Source organism: Rana temporaria, chromosome 10, assembly GCF_905171775.1.
Source record: "Rana temporaria chromosome 10, aRanTem1.1, whole genome shotgun sequence".
NCBI lineage: Eukaryota > Metazoa > Chordata > Amphibia > Anura > Ranidae > Rana > Rana temporaria.
The window spans coordinates 35595522-35609556 of record NC_053498.1 but is presented as its reverse complement, the minus strand read 5'-3'; the positions used below and the strand labels follow the sequence as shown (position 1 = coordinate 35609556).

Here is a 14035-nt window from a genome sequence, read left to right as displayed (position 1 = left end):
GTGCTCAAACCCAGGGCTGGCTTTCCTTTTCTGTGAGCCCCTACCACTCCCTCTAACTGAATTAACTCATCTTCTTACCTGATAATCATGACTTGCCCCTCAGCCCTCCCTATTAACCCCACTAGCCACCTGCTTAGTGAGCAGAAGACCCCTTTCAAGGTTGTCAGTTCTGCCCAGTGTTGCAATTTTCTCCACCAGATCTCTAATGCAAGCTTCCAGAAGGGCAACCTGCTCACATCTGTTGCAGCGGTATCCATCCTGAAGCTGTTGCTCCATTGTTGTATAAATGTGGCACACTGGGCATTGCACAAAACCTTCAATCATGCTAGCTCACATTTCAGTTACAATAATAATATTACTAACAAGAAATTTCAGATGTCACTTACAGATCACCTGTTCTGTTATAACCTCCTGTTTTTAACTTGATAGAAATAAAGAACTCACCGCTCCAGGTGAATTTTTTCGTGCCTGATAGGAACTCCAGTCAAGGGCTAGCCCCAGCCCACACAATTATACTGTGTGAAACGCATCTACACATTTGTGTGTTGGTGTCCTTTGATTGTAATTTTGGTGATCAATAAACAGCATTTGGATTTCTATCAATGTGGTTTTTAACTTACCACTTAGTCCAGTTCCAGTTGGTCTAAGTTCCAGTAAGCAAAAAGGTGTCAAGCTCAAGGATGAGCAAGCTCAGAAATTAGTTCTACAGAAAATGATATAGAACATCAAGCACCTGTGACCAATTAACCACTCCCCTTAATTAGTAGTCTGAAGGAGGGAAAAAAAGAACAGCTGTTTAAAAAGTGACAGAAAATGTGTTAAAAAGCTGCTCTTCAGCTTCCAAACAGAGAATCTGGCGATTGTAAGATTGTAGCTTTGGCTGTATTTTTTGGGTTGTTGTCCTGCTGGTAGGTGAACCTCCGCCCCAGTTTCAAGACTTTTGCAGACTTTAACAATTTTTCTTCTAAGATTGCCCTGTATTTGGCTCCATCCATCTTCCCATTAACTCTGACCAGCTTCCCCGTCCCAGCTGAACAAATGCATCCCCACAACATGTTGCTGCCACCACCATGTTTCACGGTGAGGATTGGGTGTTCAAGGTGATGTGCAGTGTTAGTTTTCTGCCACACACGTTTAGGCCAAACAGTTGAATTTTGGTCTCATCTGACACATTTGCTGTGTCCCTCACAAACTGCAAACAAGACTTCTTATGGCTTTTTTTCAACAATGGCTTTCTTCTTGCCGCTCTTCCATAAATACCAGATTTGTGGAGTGCTAAACTAATAGTTGTCCTGTGGATGGATTCTCCCACCTGAGCTGTGGATCTCTGCAGCTTCTCCAGAGTTACCATGGGCCTCTTGACTGCTTCTCTGATTAAAGCTCTCCTTGCCCGGGCTGTCAGTTTAGGTAGACGGCCATGTCTTGGTAGGTTTGCAGTTGTGCCATACTCTTTCCATTGTCAGATGATGGATTAAACAGTGCTCCATGTTCAAAGCTTGGGATACTTTTTTATAACTTAATCCTGCGTAAAACTTCTCCACAATTTCATCCCTAACTTGTCTGGTGTGTTCTTTGGTCTTCATGATGCTGTTTGTTCACTAAGGTTCTCTAACAAACCTCTGAGGGCTTCGCAAAACAGCTGTATTTATACTGAGATTAAATTAGTGACTTCGGATGGCAATTGGTTCCACTTTTTTAATAGGGGTATTCGAGTAAAGGGGGCTGAATACAAATGCACACCAGACTTTTCACATATTTATTTGTAAGAAATGTTGAAAACCATTTATCAGTTTTCTTCCACTTCACAATTATGTGCCACTTTGTGTTGGTTTATCACATAAATATCCCAATAAGATACATTTACATTTTTGTTTGCAACATGAAAAATATTGGAAAATTTCAAGGGGTATGAATATTCTTTCAAGGCACTGTATTTTGTGTAGGTAAAAGGCGAGCTCGCTGAAAATCAATATTCTTGTTTTGTACATATTGGAGAGTCCAACTGCCTGACAAGTTTGTATATCTGTAAGGGAATTGTCATAGATATGCAGTAATGTTTGTCTGTCAGCTCACCTCCTCCATGTGTTCTTAAAGGCCAGCCACTCTCACCTGGCTGCTTAAGTAATCTCTCCTCCAGCATGGCTCCACCCCAGGCCCTATCAGGGAACTCTATATTAACCTGTGCACTGCAAACTAGCCATGCTGATCAACAGTGTTTGTTAATCTATTGTGCTACGTCTGTCTCTGTTTTCCTGATCTTTGCTTGTTCTTGACTATCCCTGTCTGCTTGTGATCTTGACCTTTGGCGTGTCCTTTGTTTATTCTTAAATGTCATTTTTGCATGTGTGTGCTATAATCTGTTTTGTACTTTGTTTATCCTTGTCTGCTAGTCTGCTAGCTGACCTTTGGCTTATCCCCTCACTATCTCTTGTATCCTGAGCTGCTTCCCCTCCATCCTCTACAGCCTACTGTGAACGTGAGCTGGGGGACTCTGGGGGCCACGACCTGGATCCAGTTGCAGTCCAGTCCATCTTCACCACTAGAGGCTCTGGGGAACACCTGCTGGACTTTAGACTCCGCACCTTGGGGAATCTTAGGCTCTAGCTCCCTGTGAGATCCCTGTTAGTGCTCCAGTGGACCTGCCTTCCTTAGCCACCCAGTGTTCCTTCTGCAACATTCAGCCATAGGGTCCACTACCTTAGCGGTGCACTCCTGACCCCAACGGTGTGCATCTGTCACCTGACCGCAAGTGACCTGACAGGAATCTATTGGTGAGATTTCTGTGCTTGAGTTCCTGGGTTGGCCCACCTGCTGAGGTTATGAGGGCTTCCGCTCTACCTGTTGAACCTGAATACATTTTATATCATGATAAATGCAGCAGGAGAAGCTGAAGCAAACAAAGATGGGTAGAAACACCAAAAACTATTTACAGGTGGACCGGAAAAAGAGTCAGGAATAAGGACAGGGAGATCTCACTGTTGGAGAATCCAAGACATATTAGAAGTCAGTGCCTGGCTCAGCCTATTAGGCTCCACCTGTAACTAAAATATCACTTTGGGTGTTTTAAAAAACATGTACTGTATATCTACATATAAACATAAGTGTGCAAAACACTTACTGTCAAACACTAAGAGCTTGTTCACACTACTTTGTGACTAGTAGCAATGCATTACACACTTAGGTAATGCGTCACCATGAGCCTGTGTTTTAATACACCACAATGCATAGATGGGAACTATCATATAACCAATTCTGTTTTCTGACAGCCAGCACTTTCAGCTCTCAGAATACTCAAAGGGTAAGTTCACCTCTGTACACTTTTTTTCCCTCTAAATTCCAGCTCCCCTATGCACCAATGTAGAATTTGTGTACTTTTTTTTGCATTAAATTTACAGTCACTTACTTTTCTTGTTCTAATCCATGTTTCCAGACATTTCCATTAGTAATGTCTTCTTCCTGATCAGACTTTAGGTCATGACACAGGAAGGAGTTGACCAGCTGATCTCTAAAACTATGCAGAGTTGTGAACTGGGGTTGACAGCTGAGTGTTTCTGTCCACTTCCTCCTATGTACTTGTATAAAGATGGCCATACACTATGCAATCTGAATGTGTATTTAGTGAAAAAGGTGATCAATGATTGATTGCTTTTAATTTCAAAAACGTGCACCTGGGAATGGGAGGGTGGATGATGCACAGTGTATGCTGATGAGGTCAGCTGTTCAACTCCTTCCTGTGTCATGACCTAAAGTTTGATCAGGAAGAAGACATTACTGATGGAAATGTCTGGAAACATGGATTAGGACCAGAAAAGTAAGAGACTGACAGGGTTGCCAACTTTCAGTAAATTTACAAACAGTATGGAAAATCCGTACTCTTTGCATCTGTCCTTGAATGTCCATTGCGGACATATAGGCTGCATGTCTGTAACTGACATTCATGGACAAATGCAACGATTATGGATTTTACAAACTGTTTGTAAATTTACTGAAAGTTGGCAACCCTGGTGACTGTAGATTTAATGGAAAGCATTGATATTTTTGCAAAAAAAGTACATGAATGCTATATTGGTGCATAGTGGAGCTGGAATTTAGAAAGAAAAAAGTGTAGAAAAATTAACCAGTGCCAGCATCTGCTTGGACGCAAGAGCTGTTCGGCTGACAATTTTCCACCTGACTCCTCAGACAAAAGTCAATTTAACAATCAAACTTTGTTGAGGCAGGTGGTGTAAACAAGGCACCCACAGCTTGAACTTGGCCAGAAATTGGACACAATTTGAACTATATGTGGCAGCCTTTATTGAGGATACCACGCTTACCAAGCAAATGGGTGTCTGGTCCTAAATTCAACTATTAAAAAAAATGAAAAATACAATAAGCTACTTATTAAACCCATTATATGTGAAACAATATTCTTTGAGGTTCATACTGTATATTCTAAAATATAAAGCTGTCAGTGACCTCTACACCTTTAAGGTGACTTTGTGGTCTAGTTTTCTGTTATTAATGTCACATTGTCATGCTATATTCCCACAGATTGGTGGTCTGCCTATCCAGAACCAAACATTCGCAGAGGCAGTAAAGCAGCCTGGGATTGTGTTTCTTGCTGCCCGATTTGATGGCATTCTTGGACTGGGGTATCCCAGTATATCTGTAGATGGGGTCCTTCCCTTGTTTGACAATATGATGAAGCAGAAACTACTGGAAAATAATGTCTTCTCATTTTACTTGAATAGGTCAGTCATCTTTATGTAATAGACCTGTCATATCTATCTATCTATCTATCTATCTATCTATCTATCTATCTATCTATCTATCTATCTATCTATCTATCTATCTATCTATCTATCTATCTATCTATCTATCTTCTGGGAATCACTATAGATCGGATACATGTAATACATGTAAGTATAAGCTGCATTGTATTTTAAATAATGGTTTGCCAGAAATTTGGTTTTATTTGACCAATAAAACATCAAGTAATAAGTGCTGCTTTTAGACAGCCATAGACATGCGTCTCATCTTAATCTGGCTATTTTTCGCCAGCAAAAATATCTAAAGGTCAGTCAGACTGTGCCTCCACATCTAGCCTTTTCTTAGGTAGGTCATAGATGGTGAGAATTTATTTCCTGCAACCACAGGAAAGAGATTTTCACAATTCCCCCATCAGACAGTGCTGATGGGGGAATCCCTCCTGCCGAATCATTGTGTTCTCCCAGCAGGGGGGGGGGGGGCAAGGGTGGGCGGGGTAAGCCATCCCCATTGGGAGAAGACAGTGCCCGCTAGCGATAATTTCAAGTAAATCCAGCAGGCTGGTTGTATACAAGTTGATTGATCAATCAACTTGGTACATTCAGCCTGCCCATACATGATTTGAATCTGAGTCAAGAAGAACCGGACAAGATTTGAACCATCTGTGGCCGGCCTTAAATGTTTGTGGTGCTCATTAAGCATGGGGGTTTAAGCACCCAACTGCCTGTCCCAAGAGAAATTATTGAATGGACAGTGTTAAAAATGTTATCCAATTCCTATTGTTTCCCCGGAGATTAGCTGTTTAAAGTGATTGTAAAGGTTGAAGGAAGTTTTTTTTTTTTATCTTTTATGCATTCTATGCATAAAGGTAATTGCCCCTCAATACTTACCTGAGCCCGAACCAGAGCTGTGCATGGGAACCTCAGCTCTCTTGGGTCTCTCTCTCTTCATTGGCTGAGACAGAGCAGAAGAAGCCATTGAAGAGGAAGCGGGGGACGGGGCCGAGCCACACTCTGTGTGTCTTATAGAGGCGGCTTGGGGGCAAGCAGGCATGAGTGCCCCCAGAGCAAGCGGCTTGCTTTGGGGGCATTTAGAAGAGGGAGGAGCCAGTAGCCCCATCATGGGTACCAAGAAGAGGAGGATCGGGGCTGCTCTGTGCAAAACCATTCACAGATGTGGTAAGTATAACATGTTTGTTATTTTTAAAACAAAAGCTGTCACCCATCTGATGAACACCCATCTGAGCCAATAAATACTTATATGCAAACCATCTGAGAGATATGGCAGATACATGAAAGATATAAAAAAATTGAAAAGTTTAAAGTAATTTGCATTGATATGCAAGATACTCATTTAGGGAGATCAATCGGGGAAATTGAGGATGGAAGAGGATCTGAGGGTCAGTGTAAAGCACAGGTTTGGCAATAGCATGCAATGCTACCATTTTAAAAAGCTCTGGTTCAACCTCATCTTCCCATCCAGTTTTGGTCACCAATCCTCAGGAGAGATGTCCAGAGAAGCAACAAAACTAATAAGAGGGCTGGTGGACCTCAGTTTTGGGGAATGACTACAAATATTAACCTTATTCTCCCTGCAGAAGAGGCATTTAAGAGGGGATATGATCACAATATACATACAGTGTCTTTTAATAATGACTGTAGGATTGTGAGAAAACTGTCTGAAAAAGACATGCAGCCACACAATGAAGTTGGATGAGGAGCTTTTTTTTCTTAAAGAGGTTGTAAAGGTTTGTGTTTTTTCACCTTAACGCATCCTATGCATTAAGGTGGAAAAACACCTTGCAGTCATCGACCCCCCCGAGCCCCTGTTTTACTTACCTGAGCCTCAATTCTTTGTGGGCGCGATCCCACGTTGCTTTCCCCCTGGTCTTGTCGGCACTTCATTGGATCATTGATAGCAGCGCAGCCATTGGCTCCTGCTGCTGTCAATCACATCCAATGACACGGCCGCCGGGGGGGCAGAACCGAGTCATACAATCGGCGTCGCTACGGAGTACGCCAGCTCCCACCGGCTCAGCGGGAGATCTTTCCGCTGATCCGGTGGATGACAAGTCCCTCTCTGCTCACTGAGCGGGGAGGGGCTTGTGCAGCGCTGCATGTCCATTTTCATTAGATCTCACCCGATCCTATTCGCCATGGACGGATGGGGACGTATTGCCATCTGATTTCGCGGATCGGGTCGGATCAGATGTCAGCGGACATGTCTCCGCTGACATCCGACGCTCCATAGGCATGCATGGAGCGGTCGTTCAGGTCCACTGCCAAAACTGACAGGTGGACCTCAAAGGTCCGACCATGTGAAAGGGGCCTTAAACTGCATAAACGGTTCTTTACCGTAAAAACACTATTAGATATGTTTCCCAGCAAACACAATATACAGATATATGGAAATTTGTAGCAACATACTGTATATGCACACAGGTTGAGCTAGAGCAGGGGTCTCCAAACTTTTCAAACAAAGGGCCAGTTTATTGTCCTTCAGAATTTAGGAGGGCCGGTGGGCGCAGAAAATGTCCTGGGCCCAGCATCAGTGAGAATAAATATGGCCTCATGGTTGGTGGTCAGTAGGAGGAGGAGTAGTGCCCCTATCAGTAGGAGGAATAGTATCCTACCATTGGTATAAGTGAAAGAGACAGTGCCCCCTTGTTGGTGTCAGTGGGAGTAATAGTGCCCCAAGGGCCGGATAAAGGCTAACAAAGGGCCACATCTGGCCCTCGGGCCACAGTTTGGAGACACCTGAGCTAGAGGGAACCTTTTTCTTTATTTAAACTTACCAGACAACTATGTATGTCAAAGGACAATTGGATTGGGCTGACATTTCCAGCTGTCCTCTTATATTTACTGTATGGACAGACACATTGAAGAGGGAAATTTGCAGAGTACAGTAGTTAGTCAGTCCTAAAAACTAAAGGGACAGGACGTATAAGACGACCTCCTAATTCTCCAGCTAAAATGTTGGTTTTGGGATATACTCACTGTATAAGACGACCCCCTTCCTACTAGTCATGCCTCGCCTCACCTCACTGTGCCATTACATGCCAGACTGTGCACCATTACATGCATCACTGTGCCCAATTACATGCCTCACTGTGCCCAATTACATGCCTCACTGTGCGCCACTACATGCCTCACTGTGCCCAATTACATGCCTCACTGTGCCCAATTACATGCTTAACTGTGCCCCACTACATGCCTCACTGTGCGCCAATAACATGCCTTAGTGTGTCACTGCTTACCTTATACGTGACATGACATGCAGACCGCGTCCGTCCATTTTTCAAAAGTCGCGCCCCTCTTTCTGCTTTTCTGTGATAGGCCGAACACTCCGCTTCCCAGGAGACACTGTGTTTAGTGTTCCGCCTATCACGGATGCCCTCTCGTCCTCGGTCTCGGATGAGAGTGCATCCGTCATAGGCGGAACATATAAGAAGAATTTCAGGGGTTAGAAAGTCGTCTTATACGCCGGAAAATACGGTAATAGTAGCCTACCAGTTTCAATATATGTTCTTCATGAAGCCTTCATTGACAGAATGCCACCACAAAATAATCAAATTTCTATATGTATGTCATGTTTAAAGAGATCCTACTGCAGCAGTTGGAGGAGAACTTCTCTTGGGAGGCATGGACCCTAAGTACTTCAAGGGAGATTTTCACTATCTAAATGTAACTCGTATGGCTTACTGGCAAATCAAGACTGATGAGTAAGTATTTCACAGATTATTACATAATTCTTTATGTATTACCTTCTTCTCGCTTAACCTCCCTGGCGGTATGATTCTTTCAGAAAAAAGGTGCTGAAAGCGGTACCATTATTTGCAAGGAAATTTGGCGTTTTATACTGTAGGCCTGTAATTTTTAGAAATATTAAATCTGACCAAACAAGATTCTAATAGGCAGGGGTGTATTTAGGTTTTGTGCTGCCCTAGGCCTGGTGAAACTCACGCACCCCCTACTTTATATATGACGCACCCCTTCCTTTTTAAGACCCGCCCTGTCATTTTAATGGGATGAGGACAGAGGGACGCAGTGGGATGAGAACAGAGGGATGCAGTGGGATGAGAACAGAGTGACGCAGTGGGATGAGAACAGAGGGACAGAGTGGGATGAGGACAGGGTGGGATGAGGACAGGGTGGGATGAAGACAGGGGGACAGGGTGGTATGAGGACAGGGTGGGATGACAACAGGGGGAAAGGGTGGGATGAGGACAGGGGGACAGGGTGGGATGAGGACAGCGGGATAGGGTGGGATGAGGACAGGGGGATAGACAGAGGGACAGGGTGGGATGGGGACAGGGGGACGGACAGAGGGACAGGGTGGTATGAGGACAGGGTGGGATGAGGACAGGGGGACAGACAGAGGGACAGGGTGGGATGGGGACAGGGGGACGGACAGAGGGACAGGGTGGTATGAGGACAGGGTGGGATGAGGACAGGGGGACAGGGTGGGATGAGGACAGGGTGGGATGAGGACAGGGGGACAGGGTGGGATGAGGACAGGGTGGGATGAGGACAGGGGGATGGACAGATGGACAGGGTGGGATGGGGACAGGGGGACGGACAGAGGGACAGGGTTGGATGAGGACAGGGGGACAGGGTGGGATGAGGACAGCGGGATAGGGTGGGATGAGGACAGGGGGATAGACAGAGGGACAGGGTGGGATGGGGACAGGGGGACGGACAGAGGGACAGGGTGGTATGAGGACAGGGTGGGATGAGGACAGGGGGACAGACAGAGGGACAGGGTGGGATGGGGACAGGGGGACGGACAGAGGGACAGGGTGGTATGAGGACAGGGTGGGATGAGGACAGGGGGACAGGGTGGGATGAGGACAGGGTGGGATGAGGACAGGGGGACAGGGTGGGATGAGGACAGGGTGGGATGAGGACAGGGGGATGGACAGATGGACAGGGTGGGATGGGGACAGGGGGACGGACAGAGGGACAGGGTTGGATGAGGACAGGGGGACGGACAGAGGGACAGGGTGGGATGAGGATAGGGGGAGGGACAGAGGGACAGAGTGGGATGAGGACAGGGGGAGGGACAGAGGAACAGGGTGGGATGAGGACAGGGGAACAGAGCATCTTTTAATTTGGGGGGAGAGGGTGTTATGGGGATATGTGCTGGGGAGTGATTTGAGAGGGAAGAAGATATGTGCTTTTTCGCCGCCCCCCGCAAAGTGCCGCCCTAGGCCTGGGCCTTGTCAACCTAGGCCATGATACATTTCTGCTAATAGGCATCCCGGGTATGACATTTTTTTAAAAACAAAATTATAAATTATAATATAATAAATAATTATAAATAATTATAACAAGTAATAATATAATTATAATAAAAATGATTCAATAATGTAATCAAATCAAAATCACTGAAATTTGCTCAGTTGCAGAATTGTCGCTGTCATTATTTTTTTTTTTATGACGAATTTCCCCACAAATCGCTATCGCACAATTCTGCAAGTGATTATAATTTATTATCGCAGTTTTTTAGCTGCTCTAAAACTATTTTTGACATAAAGGGACACTTTTGGTTGAGGCGGTTAAATGCGATACGTTACGCCGCCGTAAATGTACCAGAATCTGGCCCTTGGAGGCTAGGAAAATGCATGCATCATATATACAATAGTGAACTCTGTGTAGAGTTATTCATTTTAAGGTCATCACAGAGGGCACATTGTACATCTGGAGGAAAAGAGATTTATACTCCAAATATGGAATGGCTTCTTCACAGTAAGAGTTGTGAAAATGTAAAATAAGCTTCCTCAAGAGCTGGTTTTGGCCAGCTCAGTAGATTGTTTTAAAAAAAGGCCTGGCTTATAGTTACCGTTATTCATTTATTTTTTCGTTTTTCTCTGTTATTTGCTATTTTACTATTATGATTTAGAAGCTCCCTTTATATTGTTAATACCGTATTTATCGGCATATACCGCGCGCCGGCGTATAGCGCGCACCCCAAGCTGAGAAGGGAAGTTTAAATTACATTTTGGATGTCTTGCCCGGTGTTCATCGGTGGCCTTGTCCGGCGTACGTCTGCGGCATTGCGCTGGGTCCGTCGAGTATTGTGCGGGGTCCATTGAGTGTTGTGGGTGTCCATCCGCACCTTGCCCAGGGTTGCGTTCCGTTGTGTGTTTGAATTTGGCGCGCTGTGCAGAGCCGGATTTCCTGCGCACTCGGCTTCTCTCGGGTTCTCTTGGCTCCTCTCGCGTCGCTGCGGGCAGAGCCGAGCGTGGCCGAGCCTAGCTGAGTGCACAGTACACTCGGCTCGGACAATGCTCGGACAATGTCAGAGACAGCGGGGATCGGCGTATATCGCGCACCCACGATTTTCCCCTGATTTTAAGGGGAAAAAAGTGCGCGGTATACGCTGATAAATACGGTAACTCTTTGCTTCACAGAGGACAATATATATGTCAGTAGTTACTAATAACTACATAAAACCTCTAAACTTAATAATCTTAATGTCATTAGTGACTAAATAGTATACCATACTTTGTCCACAAATATTTACTTTGTATATTTACATATTGGAATAAGAATATTTAAGCTTCTCTATTTTCGATGTATTTAATGTATTCCCTGTAATGTGCATTACACCTTTGTACTCAATAAAATATTTTTGACATGTAAAAAAAGGCCTGGATTCTTTCCTCAGGCTGGGTTCACACTGATACCACATGACAATCATACGACTTTCATCCTACTTTGCTCTGCGACATCAGTCCTACATCCATCAGACTTAAATGAACAGAATCCCAACTTTGTGATAGTCTGACTTGTTCTTTGACCAATCAAAACAATCCCAGAGTGAGATAAATTCCTTTTACTACTGCTGTAATCACATGTTTGATGTCAAAAGTCGTATGGTAAGGACAAGGCTCCTACTTTGATCCGACTTCAATGATATTGAATGGGCTGAAGTAGGGCCAAAGTAGTGCAGGGAGCATCTTCAAAGTCGGACCGACTTGTGTCGGACCAGTTAAGACGGCTCCCATAGGGAAACATTGATTTTCACACGTCATATGACATTAGCTCCCAATGTCGGAGCATTTGTCGGACCCGTGTGAACCCAGCCTAAATGCACATAATATAACTGAATATGAATACTTTATAGGTAAAGTTGATCCAGGGAATATCCGATTGCCAGTTAGGGGATCAGGAAGGATTGTTTTCCCCCGTTGGAGCAAATTGGATTATGCTTTTTTTTTTTTGCCTTCCTCTAGATAAACTATGAGTATAGGATAGTGTAAGGGCCCTTTCACACCAGTGGACCGTATGTCCGTATTTCATCCATCCGTTTTCAGATGAAATACGGACATACATATATCCCTATGGGATAGCGGTTGTCAGCGGATGAACATCCGCTGACACCCGATCTCATCAGTGTCCGCTATACTCCGATTCTGCAGACGGAGGAAAATACTATTTTTCCATCGGTCTACAAAGCGGATCGGATGAACACGGACAGACGGTCCGTGTTCATCCGATCCTCCCATAGGGGAGAGCCGAGATCTGACAGGGCGGTCCCAGCACAGTGTGCAGGGACCGCCCGTCATCTGCCGACTCAGCGGGGATCAATGGAGCGATCCCTACTGAGCAAGCGGATGAGACATGTACGGATCCTCACGGGATCCATACATGTGAAAGGGGCATAACTGGAGGTTTTTCTGTGTGTGTGTGTGTTTGTGTATGTTTAGCATTTAGGCATTAATGCGGCAAGCCACTCTGCTGCTTCCACCTTCTCCCTTCTCTGAGTATTAGTGGAGACTGCATAGATTCAAAACTATACAACATTTTTTGTAAGGTATTAGTGTGTTGCCCATACTGCGATCAACTGTATTAGCTATAAATGCACTTGTGGACCAGTAACTTGGCCAACCGGGTTAAAGGGAGCAGCAGCAAGCCTCAGAAGTTAGAAATTGGCTTTTTGTACTTTTATTTTTGTATTTAATTTTTTGTATTAAAAAAAAAACGTACAAATTGGGATAACTTATTTTCCTCACTCATTCTCTACTTTTACCCACCTATGGACATTTGTGGCTAAATCCAATACGAGAGCTATATGTTAAAGGTAATCTGAGGAAGGAAAGGAGGAAGTCATAAAGCTCTTTAGTGCTAATAAAACAGGAAACATCTTTCTTTTCTCCTTTGGTAGTGTGATTTTTATCAGTAGTTCTTACTAAACAAATGAATGCATAGTATATAGCTTTTGCAAAAAAGTATTATAATTCAGGTGTGCGAAGCTTGATATCTAAAAACAACCCTATCCACCATTATCGCCAGCGCCTCCCAATTAGAATCTTAATGCAGAATTACACTGCAACACCACAAACCAAAAACGCTGTTTAAATCATTCTTAATATTTAAAGCAAACTCACCCATCCATTCATGTCTCCATGCTTTATTTTGTTATTTTGATTTGAAAAACACCCATTAACATTTCTGGCCGTGGCCATCTTGAGTACGGACAGATGATTCATGTAGCATTTGCATGTACCATCTGCCCTTAGCTCAGGCAAGCATGCAGTAGGGTGTGCTTAGCTGGGAAAAACGCTCCTCCCTACCTGAAGTCTCCTGGGATGCGTGACATCATTTATCTAGGCCTGGAAAGTAACTGAAGAAATGTAAAAAAAGCTTTAAAGTGATTGTTATTTTTAAAGAAAAAAAAAACAACTTTACAAACATGTTATGAACCGTACCTCCATGTCTAAATGGTCACAGTGGCTCAGCTTGGGTGCCCCCACAGAAAACTGCTTGCTATGAGGGCACTCGACAGGAAGGAGGCGCCAAGAGAGCCAGCGAGGGACCTAAGAAGAGGAGGATCTGGGCTGCTCTGTGCAAAACCATTTCACAGAGCAGGTAAGCAGGTGCGGTTTGGCCCCACCCCCTTTCTTTTCTGATTGGCTAACTGACTTCTAGTGACAGCAGCGTGAGCCAATGGCGCTCCTGCTGTGTCTCAGCCAACCAGGAGGGAGAGTCCTGCACGGCTGAGGCTTTCATGCACATCCCTTAGAGGAAGATTGGGCTCAGGTAAGTATTGGGGGGCTGAGGGGGGCTGCTGCACACAGAAGTTTTTTTGTATCTTAACCGTTAGCTAACTGCCCACTGTTTTGCACTGAGCTAGTGCTTAATCATGGCTTAATCAGCCATGATTAAGCACTAGCTCAGTGCGAAACGCGTCGGCTATCTACCTGTTCCTTTGTTGCACCTGTGAAGTGATGTACTTGCTGTGTTTTTTTGAATAAAAGACAACCGTTTGGTCATTGGAGTGC

General features: G+C 44.5%; 1 protein-coding gene across 1 annotated transcript in view; it reads left to right on the top strand.

The window, feature by feature from the left end:
- The window catches only part of LOC120916518 (cathepsin D-like), a 103250-nt gene that overhangs the window by 72496 nt on the left and 16719 nt on the right, over positions 1-14035 (top strand). Inside the window, exons 5-6 of the mRNA XM_040327533.1 lie at positions 4534-4733; positions 8348-8470. Coding sequence (XP_040183467.1) covers positions 4534-4733; positions 8348-8470 — 323 coding nt within the window. The remainder of the gene's footprint in view (positions 1-4533; positions 4734-8347; positions 8471-14035) is intronic.